We start from the raw sequence: 21634 nt of genomic DNA, 5'->3' as shown, positions 1-21634 counted from the left end.
TGTCACTTTACCTACAGTGGCCACCTGACCGCAGTACATTGCAGACGACCATTAAGTGGTTAAAGCCTGATTAGATGTGTCTGACCTAGGTATCCAGTGCAGTGTTTAAATTATTTGGCTCTCTGCGTGCTCAGAATCAGGTGTCAGGGTCTGTATCAGAATGGGTGTATTTGGCACAAACCACCCTTATAAATACCCCAGCTACCCGTATTACCCACCCCAAGTACAGTTATACAAAGTGCCAGAGAATGTAAAAACTGTACTAGAACTTTACTAGGGTGTAACAGTATACTAACCCATGGACATTCAATCTGCTGCATATTATTATTGTCTTAAACAATGTATTAAAGTGGATGTCCAGTCAAAAAGAGATTTCCTTTCATTTATTATCCCCGTGACAATAGTTTCACTAAATAGAAAGCAAGGAAAACACCAAAAAAGTGACAGAGACAGAAATAGAAAATGCTATTTATATTATATATGGGAAGGCTAGAACCACTGCCAGCTTTTTATTGCTGCCTGTGACTCTTTTGCAAGTTTTTCCTCAATTCTGACTAGCTCCTCACTTTACAAGTTTCACCAGACTTCTGGTCTGGTGAAACTATTGTTACTTTAACAGTAAGTAAAAGTAAATGGAGCTCCACATAATAATAAAAAGCCAAGAGAGTTTATAATGTTTCCGTACTCCATCCAAAATTGGAAAAAATGGCTAGATTTTAAAGGATAAGTTCACCTTTTGGACAACAAATAATAAATGCACATTTTTTTGCAGGTAAAAAAAATGTGCATTTATTATTTTTGTCCTAAGAAGCCTGGAAAGCATTGCACCAGCGATCAGTAGATCGTTGATGCCATGCAGGACTCCTGCAGACCTGTCAGAATATCTGCTTGCTGGATGGGATGTACAGTCAAGCAGATATACTGACAGGAAGCAGTAATGAACTACCACTGCGCTCCACAGTGCCATGGTAGTTTATTGAAAACTACAAGCCCACAGCCGCTTAGGCTCTTGGGACTTCCAGTTCATTCATTCACGGAAGTCCATGAATGAATGGCATGGCCGTGTGGGCGGAGCCCTGCACGACTGCGCTGTTTTCAAATTTGACAGATAGTACGGAGAAACTTCTCCCTGCAGCTGTGGCTATGGGAACATGTTACATGTTCCACCCTAAAAGCAGGTAGAATATGTAACATGTTCCAAAGGTGAACTTATCCTTCATTTTGTTTTTAATCCTAATTGTTTAATCTTTTCAGTGTCAGGGCTTACACTCTGTGAGTGGCAGGCCTGCCCTTATGTTAATCCACCAGCTGCAGTGTGTTGAGTACCCAAGAGAGGCAGTAGACAAAGTGTAAGCTGACCACTCGTTTTGCATAGGGCAAAGCACCACTGAACTGATGAAAACTTGAAACTGGATGGACAAGTAAGATCTAGGAGCTAGATCTGTGGAACAGGACCCACACAGGATCACACTCGAACAGATAATGTTGGGAGCTAGACATGTGGAACAGAGGGTGGAATGGTAAGGGAGTATTTTAGGAAGGAATTACTGGAGTTCAGTGTCTTTGATAACACCCTGGAGGAGGGGCGAAACGCATTGACATCACTTCCGGCAAGTGGAACGCACGTGGGAAGCTGCATTTCAGAGCCATCTTTACTGTGTCTGTATCTACAGTTGCAAGAAAAAGTATGTGAACCCCTTGGGATTACGTGGAGTTTTGCATGAATTGGGCATAAAATGTGCTCTGAACGTCATCTAAGTCACAACAATAGAAGAACACAGTCTGCTGAACATAATACTACACAAACATTAGATGTTGCCATGGTTTAATTGAACATAACATGTAAACATTCACAGTGCAGGGAGAAAAAAGTATGTGAGGCCCTAGCTTAATGACTTCTCCCAGAGCTAATTGGAGCCAGGAGTGAGCCAACCTTGACTCCAATCAGTGTGATGATATTGGATGTGTTGCTGACAGCTGTCCTGCTCTTAAAAAACACACACCTGTTTTGGGTTTACTGGTTTCAAGAAGCACTGTCTGATGTGAACCATGCCTCGCAGAAAAGAGCTCTCAGAAGACCTACGATCAAGAATTGTTGACTTGCATGAAGCTGCAAAGGGTTACAAAAGTATCTCCAAAAGCCTTGATGTTCATGTGTCCACGGTAAGACAGACTGTCTACAAATGGAGAAAGTTTAGCACTGTTGCTACTCTCCCTAGGCGAGATCGTCCTGTAAAAATGACTGCAAGAGCACAGCGCAGAATGCTGCATGAGGTAAAGAAGAATCCCAGAGTGTCAGCTAAAGACCTACAGAAATCTCTGGCATATGCTAACATTTTTGTTGACACATCTACAATAAGGAAAACATTAAACAAGAATGGAGGACACCACGGAGGAAGCCATTGCTGTCCAAAAAGAATATTGCAGCACGTTTGAAGTTTGCAAAAGAGCACCTAGATGTTCCACAGCACTACTGGCAAAATGTACTGTGGACAGATGAAACCAAGATTGAGTTGTTTGGGAAGAACACACAACACTATGTGTGGAGAAAAAAAGGCACAGCACACCAACATCAAAACCTCATCCCCACTGTAAAACATGGCGGAGGGAGTATCATGGTTTGGGGCTGCTTTGCTGCCTCAGGGCCTGGACGGATTGTTGTCATTGATGGGAAAATGAATTCCAGAGTTTATCAAGACATTTTGCAGGAAAACGTACGACCATCTGTCCGCCAACTGAAGCTCCGCAGAGGATGCTTGATGCAACAGGACAATGACCCAAAGCATACAAGTAATTCAACAAAACAATGGCTGCAACAGCACAGAATACGCCTTCTGGAGTGGCCCAGTCAGAGTCCTGACCTCAACCCGATTGAAATGCTGTGGCATGACCTTAAGAGAGCGATTCACACCAGACATCCCAAGAATATTGCTACACTGAAACAGTTTTGTGAAGAGGAGTGGTCCAAAATTACTCCAGATCGTTGTGCAGGTCTGATCTGCAACGTTTGGTTGAGGTTATTGCTGCCAAAGGAGGGTCAACCAGTTATTAAGTCCAAAAGTTCACATACTTTTTCCTCCCTGCACTCTGAATGTTTACATGGTATGTGCAATTAAACCATGGCAACATCTAATGTTTGTGTAGTATTATGTTCAGCAGACTGCGTTCTTCTATTGTTGTGACTTAGATGACGTTCAGAGCACATTTTATGCCCAATTCATGCAAAACTCCACTTAATCCCAAGGGGTTCACATACTTTTTCTTGCAACTGTATCTGAGCTGCCAGTTCACACACTATGGGAATCTTCATTGGCAGAAAGTGATTTGATGGTCATATGTAATTGACCCAAGGCGTTTCTTGTTGTTTTAACATGTGAGTGCAATTGATGCATCTATTATTAGAATTAAATTCTTTTGACAATATTACACTATCAGTTTTTCAGTTTTTTCTTTTTTACACTGATCAAATTGTGTGGGAAATCCTTCTATTGGAGCATTCTTCTAAACAGTGGAACCCCTATTGGCAGGATATATAATATCCATAAAGCATATTTGACTCTTAATCACTGAGAGTCCACTATATTTGGTGAGTGCAGTATATGTTGGTTATCACGGATGGTGTTTATACACTGAAGTTTTCTGCATACGGCACCTTTTTTTCATTTATTTCTTTGGAGCACATTGGATTTAGGATATCTTATTTTTTTGGACTGGAACTTTTATTTTTTTGCTCTTTTGATTTGGACATTATTTTATATATTATTTTATATATTTTTCATTTAAGTTTTGTGATTTATTTATTTATATATATTTTTTGCGCGGTGTTTTTTTTTTTTTTTTTTATTTAGTTTGCTGGTTTGTCAGCAAAGAACAGCAGCATTGGTTTAGGAATTTAATACATTTTTTTTGGCGTGCGTTTTCTTGATTAATATGTGGAACAGGAGCTACACAGGATCACACTGGAACACTAGGGTTCACCCTGTTCTAAGCACCATGGGCCAAAAAAAACATGGAGTAGGAAGACACCAGGAATTAGAACTGGAGCAGGTGATTGGTCTGTTGGATGCAGCAGAGCAGATTGTGTCATCAGGATACAGGTCAGAGGTCAAAACAAATAGTAGACCTAGATAACCAGGAAACAAGTCCATGGTCAGGACAGGCAAAAGACACAGTTAACCAAGATATAAGACAAAGGTCAGAGTAGGCAGCAGACATAGATAGCAGGATCAAAGATTGAAGTCAGGGCAAGCAACAGACATTGGTACCAGGATACAAGATAATAGTCAAGGCAGGTAGCAGACATGGATACTAGGCTACAGGCCAGAGGTTAGGGCAAGCAGCAGACACAGACCCCAGGTTACAAGCAGATGGTCAGGATACTGAACACTACTAAGAGACAGACAAGGAAAACAAGAGTTGCTTGGCAAACAGCAGGAAACTACTGCTTTTATTGGATGTGTCCCATTGGGGGAGGACACTGCGATTGGAGATGGGTAGGACAATTAGGGCAAAACCCAGAAGTGCATGCAGCCATATGCTATAAAGGTGGAGGCGATACTGGCATGTGGAAGGTACGCTGTGCTGACAGTGAGTAAAATGAATACAGTTAATTGTTGTTATATGGCAGAAACTAATGGAGCAATGTGTATAGGGTAGCATTAGGCCAAATATATATATATCTTTTTTTTTATACCATTATGACACTGTTTCCTGATTATCATGCAGTCAAGTGTTAAAGGATAAGTTTACCTTTGGAACATGTTACACCCATTTTTAGGGTGGAACATGTACCATGTTCCCATAGCGGCAGACGTGCCCACCGCCCCCCCCTCCCTCTGACAGATAGTACGTAGAGAGGTTTTCCCATACTATCTGCCCCGCACGGCCACGTGATTCATTCACAGGCTTCTGTGAATGAATAAACTGCAAGCACCGACAGCCTTAGCAGCTATAGGCTTGTAGTTTTCATTGAAGCTTCCAGTCAGTATATCTGCTTGACCGTACAGCAAATAGACATTCTGACAGGTCTGCAGGAGACCTGCATGGCATCAGCAATCTACTGATCACTGGTGGAATGCTTTCCAGGCTCCTTAGGACAAAAATAATAAATGCACATTTTTTTACCTGCAAAAAAATGTGTATTTATTATTTTTGTCCAGAAGGTGAACTTATCCTTTAAATCTTAAATCAATTGTAATGGGAATTCTTACAGAGAAGGTGGTTTTTGTCATTTCAGCACTCGTATGCACAATGCCTCCACTCAGACTTCCAGATATCCCCCCGGACTGATGCTTTTTCTGGCTTCCCACCATGGTTTCCATGGAATGACTTCTTACTCGGATAGCTCTCTTGGAAAAGAAAACAAAGAAAATAAAACCAATATATTTTAATTGGCGTTTACTGTGACTACTAATTCAACTTGTTTAAAAATACACCAATTATTTTAAATACATTGAACTTCCTAAAATATAGCTGCTTACTTCAAGGGTTAAGAAATTTCAGTTTTTGGCATATGCAAAAACTAACCCTTTCCTATGTTCTGTGTCAAGGACAACAGTAGTGAAATGTTCATGCTTGCATTTCCTACCCACACAATACCTCAATGTTTTAGTTCTGAAAGGAAAATTCAAATCCATTCAGGAAAGAAAAACTGTTGAACTAAGAATGATAATTCTATTTGACAAAAGAGATAACGGCCTTAATTTGGACATGGGATTCCTCACTCATTATCCAACAGTTTTATGACTATTAGCTAGCTTGACTCCCTCTGTGTGAGTGTAGTATCCCCCCCCCCCTTTTGCTGTATCTTATCTGTAGCCTTTTTTTTTTTCATCCCTTCTAACATTCTACTTAAACTTTGTGATTTGTAATAGTACTGCTTGTACTTTGAAAAAGGGGACATACCCCGAAAGCTTGTCCTCAAACTTGTATGTTAGTGCAAATAAGAAAAGTATCATGGACAGTACTCAATTGTTTCTGTCGCAAATGCACTAATATGGCTACAATCACCTGTGGCATTATATTGGGGTCTCTGTTAAACTACCCCTGTTGGATTTTCTTTATTGTTATGTAATATAAATAAGAAATAAGGAAGAATGGGAACTCGTGATGGATTGCCGGAACATCCATAACTTCAACATGGCAAGTAGACAGCCAAGTAATTCAGCCCACTGGACTCATAATATATTTGTAATATTGCCATTGGGTGAGCCCTGTCTGTGACATCCAAACACAGGTTAGCAGAAGTAAATTAAATGGGCTATTTATAAGTGGTGAACCTCCCCCCAAGACCAAGAGGGGACCCTTCTCATTCCTATATCTGCATGACCTGCCTTACCATGGAAAATGTTTGCCAGTGGTATAAATGTTGTAGGGGTGCCATCTCCTTATGTACAAAATGTTGGAAAGTTTCTGCAAGTAATAATGCACATTTCTGCAGCTACTATTCATTATCCTGTGATTGTTACCCATTACACTGTCTGATTATGCAAGGATGTTTGAGTCAGTTACACTGCTTGTAAATATTGGTCAGCAGTTAAGTAGACCGAGTAGTGAACACAGTATTTGTTGGCAAAAGATTACTACATTATCAAAAGAATGCTTAGTTCATGGCTGATATGGTTTTCTATTGTTAGTGGCCAGCTAAACCTACTGAAATATGTGAAACCAAAAATTCTGGTTTTAACCGAGAAAACTAGACATGTTTACCTGCAAAGGAATGTACAGAGAGTTAATTGGTAATGTTGTTCTAATCAGTGGGTCTGTTCTCCAGTACCATCCATTAAGATTTATATTATTTTAAATATTTATTAGCTATTGGTCAAGAGTGCTTTTACATAAACAGTCTGCTGGCCTCAATTACTTCAAGTTTTGTTTTCACAATTAATTATTTAAGTTAATATATGCATGAACAGAAAGAGCATTTTTCATCAATTCTGCTTATTATGCCAATACACAGCCTGGAATAAATGACTACTAAAGTGCAATTTTACATAGCTGGCATTTCACAAATATAAATGCATGGCATTACGGAAAATGTACTGGTATTTATGGAAAGGATGGATCATACCCAGACGCTTGAATCAGTATTTACTGAAATTATGGGTCTATGCTGCAGATGAGGTATTTGTTCATTACTGGAGTCTTTCAGAGCATAGAATTCTACATGGCATTTACAGTTTTATTTAGTATGTTTGCGCAATGAGCAGCTTGTAAGTATAATGTATTTTCCATGTGTTTATGAACTAATATTATTGGTGGAATTTCATTTCTGAAAAGTAATGTGAATCCATTTTATCATTACACTTGCTAAAATACTGCACATAGGTACAGGTGTAGCATTATGGGCCATTTGAAAATAAAGTATAATTATGATTAACTTTGCAAAAATATCCCAACACATGCAGGGAAAATTTAAAAAAAACTGCTTCCCCTCATTTACTAAGCTCTGGAGTAACCAGACTTGCAAAATGCAACTGCACTTGCAAAAAGCACAATCTATTTGCCTTTAGTACATCAACCCCTTAAAGTAGAGCTATAGGCAAAACGTTTTTCATTATGGATAGAGTAAGGGAGGATTATAACCCCTGTCAATTTATTTTTTGCCACCTGTGTCCCATTGGGGAGATTTACCTTCACCTCCATTCTCATAGCCAAAACAGGAAGTTAGAAAAACTCTACAAATTAAGGGAATTTCTTGGGGACCCCCTGGTCACCAGAACTAGTGTCCTCATTGGAAAATTTCCCCTCTATTATGTTTCTGGATGCAACACAAAATTTGAGGTTTCTTTTACTTTCACTTTCAATGATAATGGTGAACAGAACAAATAGAGAGTGAATAGGTGTAATTTTTTCGCTCTTCACTCTATCCAAAACTAAAAAAAAAAAGTGTTGCCTTCAGTTATACTTTAAATATGTACATGTACTATATATATATATATATATATATATATATATATATATATATATATATATATACACACACTATATTGCCAAACTTAATGGGACACCCCTCTAAAACATTGGATTCAGGTGTTCCAATCACCTCCATTGCCACAGGTGTATAAAATCAAACACCTAAGCATGCAGACTGCTTCTTCAAACATTTGTGAAAGAATGGGTCGCTCTCAGGAGCTCAGTGAATTCAAGTGTGGTACCGTGAAAGGACGCCATCTGTGCAATAAGTTCATCCATGAAATTTCCTTGCTACTAAATATTTCACGGTCAACTGTTAGTGGTATTATAACAAACTGGAAGTAACTGGGAACAACAGCAACTCAGGCATGAAGTTGTAGGCCATGTAAAATGACAGAGCGGGGTCAGTGCATGCTGAGACGCACAGTGCGTAGAAGTCTCTGTCTGCAGAGTCAACAGCTAAAGACCTCCAAACTTCGTGTGGCCTTTAGATTAGTACAACAGTGTGTAGAGAGCTTAATGGAATGGGTTTCCATGGCCGAGCAGCTGCATCCAAGCCTTTCATCACCAATGCAATGCAAAGCGTCAGATGTAGTAGTGTAAAGCACGCCACCACTGTACTCTAGATCAGGGGTTTCCAAACTTTCTAGCAAAGGGCCAGTTTACGGTCCTTCATACGTTAAGGGGGCCAGACTGTGACCTTTGAGAGGTCCCGATGTCAGTGGAGCAAAAACAATGCCACATCTTTGGTGTCAGTAGAAGGAATTGTGCCACATCGTTGGTGTCAGTGACAGGAATTGTGCCTCATCAGCGGTGTCATTGGGTCCCATTGTTGGTGTCATAGGGAGAAATTGTGCTTCATCGTTGGTGTCAGTGGGGGGAATTATGCCCCATTGTTGGTATCAGTTTGAAGACCAATGCTCTAGAGCAGTGGAGACGTGTTCTCTGGAGCGACCAATCATGCTTCTCTGTCTGGCAATCCGATGGATGCATCTTGGTTTGGCGGTTGCCAGGACAACAGTACTTTCCTGACTGCATTGTGCCAAGTGTAAAGTTTGGTGGAGGGGGGATTATGGTGTAGGGTTGGTTTTCAGGGGTTGGCTTGGCCCCATGCTTCCAGTAAAGGGAACTTTTAAGGTGTCGACATACCAAGACATTTTGGACAATTTTTATGCTCCCAACCTTGTGGGAACAGATTGGGGATGGTCCCTTCCTGTTCCAACATAACTGCGCACCAGTGCACAAAGCAAGGTCCTTAAAGACATGGATGAGCGAGTTTGGGGTGGAGGAACTTGATTGGCCTGCACAGAGTCCTGACCTCAACTCAATAGAACACCTTTGGGATAAATTATAGCGGAGACTGCGAGCCAGCCCTTCTCGTCCAACATCAGTGCCTGACCTCACAAATGCGCTTCTGGAAGAATGGTCAAACATTCTCATAGACACCCTCCTTGTGGACAGCCTTCCCAGAAGAGTTGAAGCTGTTATAGCTGCAAAGGGTGGTCCAACTTAATATTCAACCCTATGAACTAAGACTGGAATGCCATTAAAGTTCATGTGTGTGTAAAGGCAAGCATCCCAATACTTTTTGGCAATATAGTGTTTATATACAATCTGCATGTTAACAGTTGATAGATTCTTCTACACATCAAGCAGGCCCCACACTCACTGTTACAATATATCAAATAGACGGGATGTTATACCAAAAACCTGCTGCAAATATAATATTGTATTCATCCAACAATTTCATGCATCCCCATATACAACCAAAGCTTGATAAAGCAGAGATTTTTAAATAAAATATTATAATTGTAGCACATCCCATCTATTTGGTATATACATGATATGGCCGGTGTCAGAAGAACAGAGAGTGGTGACCTCCCTTTCCTCTGTCATGTGACAGTGCTCAGGCCTAGCAATTGGCTACTAGACTCCAGCACTGCCACATGGGTGGAGGTCTAATATTTGTGGAACCTGACTTTCCAAACCTGACAACCAGAGTAGTTTTTTATGTATTAGCTCAGTAGTACCCAATGAACCTATAGCAGGTCACTGTTACCCTCTGTGTAAGTCTTCATTAATATCTTTACTCTCACGACTGTGGTCAAGTGAACCAATACTTTAGATATGTAGGATGAAACAACAGATGGAGCAAAAAGAAAGTAGCCCTGTGTAAACTCCAAGTCAGTCTGAGCTTAGCGTATGCATATCATGTGCAGGGCCAATCACAAAGCACCAGTGCCATCACATGATCCAGATACCCTTAAGTACTGGACACATTTTCTTGGGCTTGTCAGTGATCCTAGCAAGTATGCATTGCAAAGAAAAAAAGGCACTCATGAATTAAAAACACATATCTGGCAATACATTTTAACCCTAGGCAATCAGAGAATGTTTAGTTAAATGGGTTGTGCAGGAAAAAATATTAATCTGTACTGCTGTAAAGCAGATCCAAATTACTTTCCTGTGATTTAGAGAATAACATATTGCTTTTTAACACCTTATTTGTCTAAAATCAAAATATAATTGAAAGTGGCCTTGTAATGAAGACAGCATTCCCAAGCAATTAAAGAGCGCCTAGTGTATTATTACAATTCAAATGCCTTGCCAGATAGCCATGCCAGCCAAAGTGATCTGCCAAAGTGGCTCAGCTACTGGGTGGAGGGGGGGGGGGGAGGGTAAATGCTGATCACACGCAAAGGCTTTAGTTTGAAATTTATATACTGCTAAAAATCAGAGCTGTATGCTTTAATTAACCATTCTGCAGATGTTAGTATGCAAAGAAAATGTCAGGACTGGCAGTGATCCCAGTATTTGAACATGCCATCTGGTCATGAGATGTCAATTAGAGAAAGCACTCTATATATGTGTTCATGTTTAATGGAAAACATTTTTTATTTTAATCAATTGCTCTATTTAGAAGAAAAGGCATTTTCAGTAATTGAAAGCATACTTACGGTATATCTCTATCTATCTATCTATCTATCTATATTATTATTCTTTGCATTTCACATACATGCACCATGACCCCCTGAGGTTGATTTATTAAAGGCAAATAGACCATACACGTTCAAGTGCAGTTGCATTCTACCAGGGCATTTGCTTCAGGCCTGGTTCACACTAGTACGGCCGTGCGGTGGCCACGACAGCCAACTCATTTGAATGGGCTGTTGTGCCCCTGTTTCATGGAAGGAAAAGATGCATGCACCTTTTCCAAAATGCATTCGCAGGGAAACCACATAGTCTTTTTGACGATGCATTTTCTGTGCAGTTCCCACACAAGCGATTGGGCTGCGAGATGAGATAAGTGGGAGTGCCATTTAGAATGAATACCACCCCCGTGCATCTTGCAAGAGAAACGCAATGTGGTTGTGGGTGATTGTAGGCGCAGGAACAGGTGCGATTTCTGCACCCGCAACCAACCAGAAGTGTGCAGGCTAGTGTGAACCAGGGGTCAGAGTAAATGAAGTGAAGTTTCCCTTTGCAAAGAACACCCAATCACATGCATGGAAAATAAAAGACATTTTTGCTTTCACATGATTGGATGATGAAAGGCAGCAGTGCTTCACCTCATTTACTAAACTTTGGAGCAAATACCTTTGCAGACTGCAATTAAATATATTGGTCTAAATCAACATGATTGTGTGAATGACAAAGCAAGGTTTTTGATGTATGGGTGTATCCAAGCTTTTGGTATGGCTCTGACTGTAGCGTAAACATCAGCATCAATCAATACTTTTTTGCTATCAGTAATGGGGAATGGTTAGATATTCTGTCAAGTTTTAAATGGTGCCTGTATTCCAACATATCTCTCTGATACCTGTTAACCAGACAGGATGTTACAGGTATTCTCCATTATGGTTACACAGGCAGCCATACAAACCTTGAAAGAGATTCTAAATATTATTTACGTTACTAGAAATTAGACAAGGAAAGCAAATAGACAAGAAGTGGACAGATTTTTAATCTCTTCCTAATCAATGTGACACCCCACCCCCATAAAAAAAAATGGGAGGTGAATAGCAATCTCCTGAATAGGGACACATCTATAGTATGTATCCACTATCTCCACTTTAGAAATTTGTGTATGTACCTTAAAGTGTTATTATTATTATTATTATTATTATACAATATTTATATAGCTGTAAAAAATAGCCAAAAAGTTTGCTCAGCGTTGTACATTATAGAACTCTTGTTAAAATAAAGTGTAGTAGCACCATACCTCATGTACATCTATTGTCACTGTCCCCTTTGTCTCTGCAGCCTGTTTTTGCAACAATCTTGCAATAAAATCTATGCCCCTGGTATTTCTGTCTATAGACTGGCTACACTTCCATGCAGGGACTCCCTGGAGTCACCCTGACATGTGTACTCCTGGCCTGGACTAGAAAAGGTTTGGGACGGGGAACCAGCTGAAGATCTTTTAGACTGGACATGTATGCACATTATACACTGGCTGCAAGGAATACTGGGACATGTAATCCCAAAGAAGAAGGTCATCTAATGCAACGGTGAGCACTCCCCATTCCAGAATTTCCAGGAAGTGCTGTAAGCAGAAAACTGATTGTACAAGTTTTTAGCATGGCAAATGTTTGGGGGAGAATTGCTACTAAATGGCATACCAATTGTTAATAGTAACATGGAGCTAATACAGTGGGGGTTTAATACTACTTTGTCTCTCACACCCGTTCACTCCCTATATTAATATAGTAAATATATTGCTATTTTAAGGATAACCAAGGCTTTTCTTGTGACTATTGCCAGGCAACAATTTTTCTTTTTTCAAAATCCTTAGACAATAAAATGTAACAAAACATATTTTTTCTTTTTGGACCAATTTTAGTTTAAAAACAAATAGTGTGGTCCTGCAAATCTATTAAATCCTTTTGGAATAGTGTATTCCAACTAATAGCAGAAATTTCCAAAATAATGATAACCCCAAGTCCGGCACTTGCACTCTTACACATCGGGATTAACAAATTCCCATATACCTCCCGTACCATCATGGTCCACATCCTTTTTGCAACTAAACTAAATATAACCCGACCCTGGAATACCACCACAGCCCCTTCCCTTCAATCGCTAGTCTCAGATCCTTACTTCCAATGCGGAATGGAAAAAAGACTGGCCACTAATAACTCCACTCAACATAAGTTTAATTCATTATGGTCTAACTGGTTACAAGATCCTAACTGCTCCATCAAACCCTGATACTTTTACAAACAATCTATATCTATCTATATCAGACTGCTACTCCTCCTCCATCCTTCCATAACTTATCCCCCCTACCCCCCTACCCTAATATTCTCCCCCCCTGTTTAATTCCACTTACTACTCCTCCTCACGGTTTAGTCCACCCCAAGCATACCTCTGATGCTTATGCTGCAACTCTAGTTCCAACCCCAGCCAAAAGGTGGGGTAACATTCTAATAAAGTTATATTGTATGCATACAATTTATACCGAACCAAATGTTTCTTTCTGTAAAAAATTTTTTTGAAAACTTTTAATAAAAATGAATGAAAATATAAAAACCAAATAGTGGTGCTGCTGATAAAACGTGCATTTTATTCTAAAGTTGGCACTAAAATTATGATTCTGGACATTTGCAATCAATTTAATAAAGGGTTAAACAAAGAAACATTTTATTTTAAAAAAATAAAAACTTTTTTGTCAGGTTGCTCTAACTGACTTCATCTGCAGATCAAAGTTTATCACTTTGATCTGCAGATGAATGAACAGAATGATACAAAAATAACAATGTGTTACATTGTGTCTTTCTTAGTTATAAACACTGTCAGACTGCTAAAGCAACTAACCTTCTCTGTACACAGCAATGCAGCTATGATTAGTCAGAGCCCAACTGCTGTGTACTGGGAGGGAGGAGCAGGCCTGAAGGACTGGACATGCTACACATATCCTATGTACAATGATCAGCTGGAATAAGTTAAGGCTAATTTAAATGTTTAAGTGATTAGGATATTGAAAGGGTGACATGTTTATAAGTTTATACATGTATTACATAACTGTTTTTTATTATTTGTACGAATTCTTTAAATTAAAAATATATACCGCTCAGCCATAGCATTATGATGACCCACCTAATATTGTGTAGATTCCCATTTTGCTGCCAAAAAAACCCTAATCCATTGCAACATGGACATCACTAGACATCTGAAGGTATGCTGTGGTATCCAGCAACAAGCCATCAGTAGCAAGTTGGGGCCTCCATGGATCGGATTTGTTTTTCCAGAATAGCCCTCAGATGTTGAATTTGGAGGCCAAGTCAATGCCTGTACTTATTGTTGTGTTCCTCAAACTATTCATGAATCAATTTTGCTGTGTGGAAGGGTGCAATATTCAGCTGAAAGAGGCCACTGCCATCAGGGAGTACCATTTCTATGAAGGGGTGTACTTGTTCAGCAACAATATTTAGGTAGGTGGTACATGTCAAGGCAATATCTACATTAATGGCCGGACTAAGGATTTTCAGCAGAACATTGCCAAAAGCATCACATTACCCCCGCTGCCTTCTTCCCATACTGTATACTAGTGCCATCTTTTCCCCAGGTAAGTGACACATGTAACCAGCCAGTCACATGATGTAAAAGAAATCATGATTCATCAGACCAGGCCACCTTTTTCCATTGCTCTGTAGTCCAGTTCTGATGCTCACATGCCCATTGTAAGCACTTTTAGTTGTGGACATGGGTCACCATGGGCACCCTGACAGATCTGCGACTACACAGCCCCTTACATAACAAAATGAAATGTTCATTTTTTTCTGTTTTCAACCCATCATTTTCAGGGACAACATGTTTACTCACTGCTTAATTTATCCCGCTGACTTTCAGATGCCACAAAATGATCAATGTTTTCACTTTACCTGTCAGTGATCATAAAGTTATGGCTAATTGGTGTATTTGTCAAGGGTTGAAGCCATGGCACAGAATCCATAGCGCTTTGAGGATCTTCATATAACACAGCACAGCAGTAGTTGCTCACTTTTGGACTGTTACTCTTCAACAAGGATTCTATGTAGAGCTTTATGAACTAAAGATGGTGTGGGGCAATTGTCTCCATTTAACTCATTCAGCTGTGTGTTCTGAATATACATGAATATCATTTTACACTCTCTTTACAGCGAAAACAAAAACAACTGCAGAAAACAGAATCTGCTGACTGGATACAATACATTTTTATTGTTCATATGCATTATTTAATTTTTAAATAACAAAGAATGTTCTTGCATATTCAATCTGTAGTCTTGACCAGAGAGAAAACATGCGCATAAACAACAGCTGAATCCTTACATATTCTGTAAGAACTGGTCAAGAGGCAACTTGTCAACAGATTAAGAATTTTTTTCAAATGGAATTTTTTGAAGATATTAGTACATAAGGGATTACTTGTTAGCAAGCTGGCCTGGGCACCTGCTCGTGCATGTGTCTTGGTTCATGGCTCTGCACGTAGAGTGGTGCCACATCCAGCATCAGTAGTGGCACTAAAGGGACTATTTATGGGAAAGCCTGACACAGTGTCAGTGCTGACTGGTCTATAGCAAGTTATTCATGACCCAGCCTGTGGACTGTTGTATGCTTTTTCATTGCTGATTCAGCCTTCTCCTGTTCTGCTTTTATATCCTGCTCCCACTTTCTGAATTTAGCTTTATCTGACTCTGCTCCTGCCTCTGACATAAAGTGATTTAAAAAAAGCTAAAAATTTTTTACCTTAATTCCTTGCATTCCTTGCATTAAAGTGTTACTAAACTCACAACAGTAAAATCAGTCTGTATATGCAATAAATCATGCTTGTTATACTCACTGTGGAACCTAAGGGGTTCATTCTCCACATTGTGTAAAAAGGCTGTATGATCCTGTCTTCTCTGATCCTCCCCTTCTACAGTCCCAAATCCATCTGCTGATAGTACAGAGTTCTAGGAGTCACTTTGCACATGCTCAATTTAGTGTGTATTATTTCTAGAGTTTTTTTCTTTGGAAGGGTGCATGTGATCAGCACAGGTCCAATCAGCACCATCCACACAGAGGGTCAGGGGTTATGCAGCCTCATTGGACAGTTAGAGGAGAATGAAAACTCCTCCTACATGCTTTAACCAGTGCTCAGCCGGACACTGATAGAAGTCACAAGACTGCTATATACTGCTGTTAAGAAAAGGTATTTAGCAGTTTGTATTTACTACAAGAATTGCATTTCCATATTCTGCGTACTGTGGGACACCGGATATAGTGAATGCAGGGTCCCGGGTTTAGTAACACTTAAGGTAGAAAACATTTTCTATTCCTCTGCCCACCCCCCCTTCCCTGTGTGAAGGGGAAGAGAGGGGACACTAAGAAGAGGAGGAGCCAAGATCGCTGGCAGGGGACCCAGGAAGAGGAGGATAGGGCTGTTCTGTGCAATACCACTGCACAGAGCAGGTGAGTATAACATGTTTGCTATTTTAATTTTTTTTAATTATTTTAGTAACACTTTACTAGCACACTGCCTGTTTGTTGCTGACCTTGTCCTGCTGTGTGACTATTGTCTCTGACTCAGTCCTACATTCCCCTTCAGGTGCCTGCTCTATTCTACTTTGAGATCCTTCTGCAGACCTTTATGAGTGCTCCTGCTACAATCCTGCTGGTGTCATTGCTGGGCCCAGCTGTCCTGAACTCACTGCCAAGACAGAGTTCTTCCTTAATTTCTGCTAGTGTAGATGTGGCTCAAATGACTGCTTGCTTAACACTCATGCATACACATCCAGTTGGTTCCTCTTAGTTTTCATCGCCAGTCCAAAGGTCTACAAGTAACATCTTCAGGCACTTGTGTTCCTCCTGTAACAAAGCACCACTGCTTCACTTCCAAGGAGGCTTGTAACCTCACAGTGCATTGTCTTATTTTCCACAAAAAACAATATATGCTTCACTACTGTATGAGTATACAAGTAAAGTAATTACTGAATTATTAGGCCACAACTGACAGAAGAAAATGGCTTTAAAGTTTAACAAGTTAAGATCTTTCCCTACACTTACTTTGAAGGACTCCAGGAATCCTCCATGAGCTCCATTTTCCAGTTTGTCCTCTTCTGGCCCAAGACCAAGCATGGCCTGTGTGTGCACATGAAGGTCATCATGCAGATTGTCCAATAAGGCAGCTCTTGTACGGTCCTATGTCAAAGAAGATGTTAACAAACAAGATATAATTTTCTCTCAATGGGAATAGTAAAAAGTATTACAGCATTAATTAATATATATATGTGTTTTATGAAATGGTAACTTGAGCAAGTATATTTTAATGACCGGTACATATTTGCAAAGTTTTTTCAATGTTATGGTGTTCTGAATTTCTTACCTAAGAACTAAAAATTTAATATATTGCAGCTTACTAGTCCTTAAATGAGATAGCTACATTGTTTTTTTTTAGACTTTTTTCTTTTATTTTTGAACATGCCAGTAACATATTTTCTGTCCTAAGGGGTCAATGTTGTCAATGCACTGTAATGAATCTACGGACAAACAATGTTGTCACCCTAGGGCCTGAATACAGTACACCTACCCCTCTACTCTTCATTATCACATGGGAAGGTGTTTAGTGGTCCATAGAGAATGCTGGGAAGAATGCTAACAGATAACAGTCTGCATATCCAAAGATCACAGGACGTTATTAATTAATTAAGCTATGGCAGGGTCAGCAATATGTCATTATTGAACATATATAACAAAGTGGCATATTTAGCAGTCTAATTGAATGTGAAAACATCACACATTCTTCTAATTAAATGTGTGAGCAATAGCATTGCAGTCCATCCCTGAACCCAAGATCAAACAGTAACAAATATATGGCTGCCAAAAGGGGCTAAATAAAGGAGTTCTTTCTTAGTATTTACATAGACTTTAAGTGTTTGCTTACCTCAAGCTTTGCAAACTTGTCAGACTTGCAACAAGCATGTTCAGCATTAATGAGTTTGGTCAGCAAAAATTCTCGGAACTCTGCATTCTATACAAATAAATCAATAAATACACAGTTACTTATATGAGTTAGAGATTTGCCCTAGTAGGAATATACTTTTATGTAAATGTTATACCTTGTGAACTATTAAAATATATCACATAATACTCAGCATTTTAGGCACCTTTCTGATATGTGAAATCCAAATTTTCAATAAATGCAAAACTGTGATGTTGCTGGTAAAGATTTAGCTACAAATCTGCTGATAAAATACAGTGTGAAAATTTAGCCTTTTTGTTTTAGCTGCCACTCTAATACATGTGATTATGTTATTTATTTCATATTATTTCAGGAGGTACTGCTCCCACAATGTAACAAAGCCAGTGCTATTTATCAATTTTTTTAATTTGGTTTTTTTTTTAATAGCAACTTGGCACATCAAATATTTGAGCTGGTGTTCAACAAAGAAAGGTTCAGTTTCATCTTCTTTGCCTGCAGTTCAAATACAGCTCAATAAGACATGTTTTATTCAAAGAAGTGCAGGGCATTGCAAAGCAGGTCATTTGCAGCCTCTGAACTGCCATGTGTACTGCTCCATTTTAGTCAATGGGATTTTGCTGACCAGAGTTTGCAAATGCATGTCAAAAAACAGAAGTAGGTTTATAAAAAAAAAAAAATACATTAATGTGCTATATTCATTAATAGTGGATATTTTTTCAGGATTGGTTCTCTTTGAAGAAGCACTTCAGATAAAAAAAACTGAGTTAAGTTTTGTGGAAGGTAAGTGTAGCATCTCCATTGCCCTTACCTCTTTGACATCCATTGCAAAATAGAGTGCTGTAACAAAATGGCTGGCAGCACTGGTAACACCAAAGATTTATGGTCCCAGTGTTTAATTTGCATTGAATTTGTCCTCCATGCAATTCTAAAGGATGGTTCATTCAGTTCAGCCAATGTACAGAGAGAGGAAGAATTTGGGTAATGTTACAACATAAACGTTAAAACATCCCTTAGAGGTAAATATAAATAAAACATTTAACTTATAACCCATAAAACGTAAAATATTACAACTTTCTAGTCTAGAATATATGTTGGTAAAGTAAGAATCTCTATCATGTTGTTTAATCCCTTCTGTGTCCTCAATAGGGAAATCTCTTCTCACTTCGTATCCCATAGAAAGAACAGGAAGCAAGAAAAAGTGAGGGTTATCAGCAGAACAGGTGATCTCATCAAAAGACTTCTCCTCTGCTTCTCCTCTTCCAGTGACAACTGTACCATTTCCTTTCACTTTCTAACCCAGTGAGTCTAAAACAGGAAATGACTGTGAATCTCCCAAACTGCGACACACATACCAACCACAACCTGGCAGAGATTGTAACTCTTCCTCCCCAAGCTAAAAATAAAATTGTCTGGAGTTCAACTTTAAAGGTTTGTAAAAAAAAAATACTTCAGCAAGAGAATTTTTATAAAAGAACATAGATAATACATACAAGTCCGCCTTGCCTGTGTCCCCATCTTTGTTTCCCAATGCTACTAAAGAATCTGCATCCAATACACTTCCAGGGGTATTGCATGCCTGCTTCCCCTGCTGCACACTGTGGTTCCTTCCTCTGGTTAATATGTCACTACTGTGTCCTGCAGTGATAAAGTGGTTGGTGGGAAAAACCAAAGAGCACAAAGGGGGAACAGCAGTGTCTGTTGCAGGAGATTATTCTAGCAGTGGTAGTCTTCAACAGAATGAAGATTGGCAATGCAGGCAGTGGCACAGGTGACTATTCATTTACATGGACAGATCACGTCTAGCAGAATCAGGGTGCATGGCAGGATCATTGGCTTTACAATGACAGTTGGACTCAGCTGGATGTTTCCTATAATAGTACATGCATACTATAGCTCTAAACTGTTAAAATACAGGTGTAAGATTTTATAATACTTGTGCTGCATATGTCTCAGGTATAATTTCATCTATAAAAAAACAAAATGATCCTGATAAAGAATATTGCAATGCACATTGCACCGCCAGGGTCCACTGTTCTGATAATAATAAAGTGGAACTAAGAATGAACACATTTGGTATTCAAATCTCTCAGCACTTTTATAATCTTTCCCAGGCCAGCGGGGACTCACAGACATCTTAGCTGACACACTGATGCATTTACGACAGCTCAGGGAAAATTGTGACTAATATTTTGACTGTAAAAAGCTGGCACTGATCTTCTTTCCAAATGATGGCCTGCCCCCCTGCTGGGCACCCAGCGATGGGCTGAGAGGACAGATTTGTTAATTTTATTGAGTCATTCCCTGCTTGACTGTCTGAGTCACTGCTAGGTATCTGCAGGCTGTGACAGGTGTCTGCGCTCAAAGGGATTACATGAGTAAATGTGCTTCTGGGTAGGAAAGGAACACTCTGAACATAACCCACCTTGTTTGCAGAGCAAACCACAAATGTACAGTAATAGCGGATCAGTTTCGCTGCCTGTCTCACACAGATTTGTTCTATTGATTCCTATTTCCTCTAAATAGGTTTACCATTAAAAGACATGATGTCTTTACCTTACAGCAAGTGCTGCTAAACATTGTGTATTTAGTGCAAACAAATTGCAGACTGGAATTATATATTGTGTGACAGTATGTAAAAGTAGGAAAAAGGGACACAGCGTTCACATGTATGTAGAGTGTGGGTCTGTGCAAAATATCAGTTGTTTTTTCTGTAGATGTTTGTATTCCCAGATTGGGTTATGGAGTTTGGAGATTTCAAAGAGTGTTGGGAGGGAAGAAATCTCCAACCCAGTGTTCCATTATAATGAAGGACTTGGGCAAAGTTCAGGGCTTCCATTAGGAGACAAAGTGGACTTTACACAAGAGACAGCATTCCATGCTGGAGCAGTTTTCTTGTCAGAAAGGGTTGAGATGGCTAAGTGAGTCTGGGAGACTGAGGGAGCTGAGACAACTAGGTGGGTCCAGGGGATGAGGGAATCTAGAAGCCTCAAAGAAGTGTACATAGAACCCCTACTGATAGGGCCCAGGCAGCAGTGTGCTGAAAATGAACTGGCATGGAAAGCCAGGGGCACTAAGAGAGCTCAGAGAGCTGAGAGAGGGCTTAAACTGAAAACACAGTGGTACTGTGTAAGGTGGTCTGAGGGACTAGAAGCCAGGAGCGAAGAGCCCGGAACCAAGGTTAAGACCTAAGTAGTGACACTGCTGGAAAGAGAGAGAGAGAGCTGGGTGGCTTAGCATGTTTCCGTTTTCTGCTTTTGATGGTGAAAATCCCTTATGTGAGTAAAAGTGACAGGTGCAATGTTCTTGCTGTTGACGACCCCTTGATCTGTGGCTGCATAGCACCCACAATTGGAACACAATCGACTGGAATGGATGATAAAAAAGATTGTTCACAATACTGGACAAAGTTTCTATGGGTAACCATAGGGTGAACTTTACAGCCAAATGGAGGGACTGCAGAACAGCCAGTAGCCAAGGACATGCTGGCTGCTGCAGAGGTTAACCCTCTCCAGGTTACCATATTGCAATGAATTGTACAGAAAATTGCAACAGCTTTACATTTGATTTTTAATAACTGTAACTAAGAATATGGGTCATGTAGCAATTGTAAATGCTATGGTTTTTTTTATTTATTTGCTATACTTTTTTTCACAAAAGTAGAGCTACCCTTTAACAAATGCATTTAAATATATCCATATATCCATATGCAGACAGCACAAAGCACTGTGGGGTTCTGTCATGTCAATACTGTTCCAGATCTCCTCAATGGACTCCCAG

The 21634-nt window shown here is 39.7% G+C and overlaps 1 protein-coding gene across 4 annotated transcripts in view; it reads right to left on the bottom strand.

The window, feature by feature from the left end:
• Positions 1-21634, bottom strand: part of RAP1GAP2 (RAP1 GTPase activating protein 2) — a 918850-nt gene that overhangs the window by 31864 nt on the left and 865352 nt on the right. For 3 of the 4 annotated variants that reach the window (XM_089683779.1, XM_089683781.1, XM_089683777.1), the window contains 3 exons: positions 17819-17905; positions 16942-17076; positions 5211-5348 (listed from right to left, as the gene is read on the bottom strand). In XM_089683779.1, coding sequence (XP_089539905.1) covers positions 5211-5348; positions 16942-17076; positions 17819-17905 — 360 coding nt within the window. The remainder of the gene's footprint in view (positions 1-5210; positions 5349-16941; positions 17077-17818; positions 17906-21634) is intronic. The other variant, XM_089683780.1, reaches the window with a different exon arrangement.

The sequence above is a fragment of the Staurois parvus genome, unplaced genomic scaffold (assembly GCF_062004578.1).
Source record: "Staurois parvus isolate SC_StPar_1 unplaced genomic scaffold, SC_StPar_1.0 ptg000321l, whole genome shotgun sequence".
In the NCBI taxonomy this organism is placed as follows: domain Eukaryota; kingdom Metazoa; phylum Chordata; class Amphibia; order Anura; family Ranidae; genus Staurois; species Staurois parvus.
This window is presented reverse-complemented; position numbering and strand designations above follow the sequence as displayed.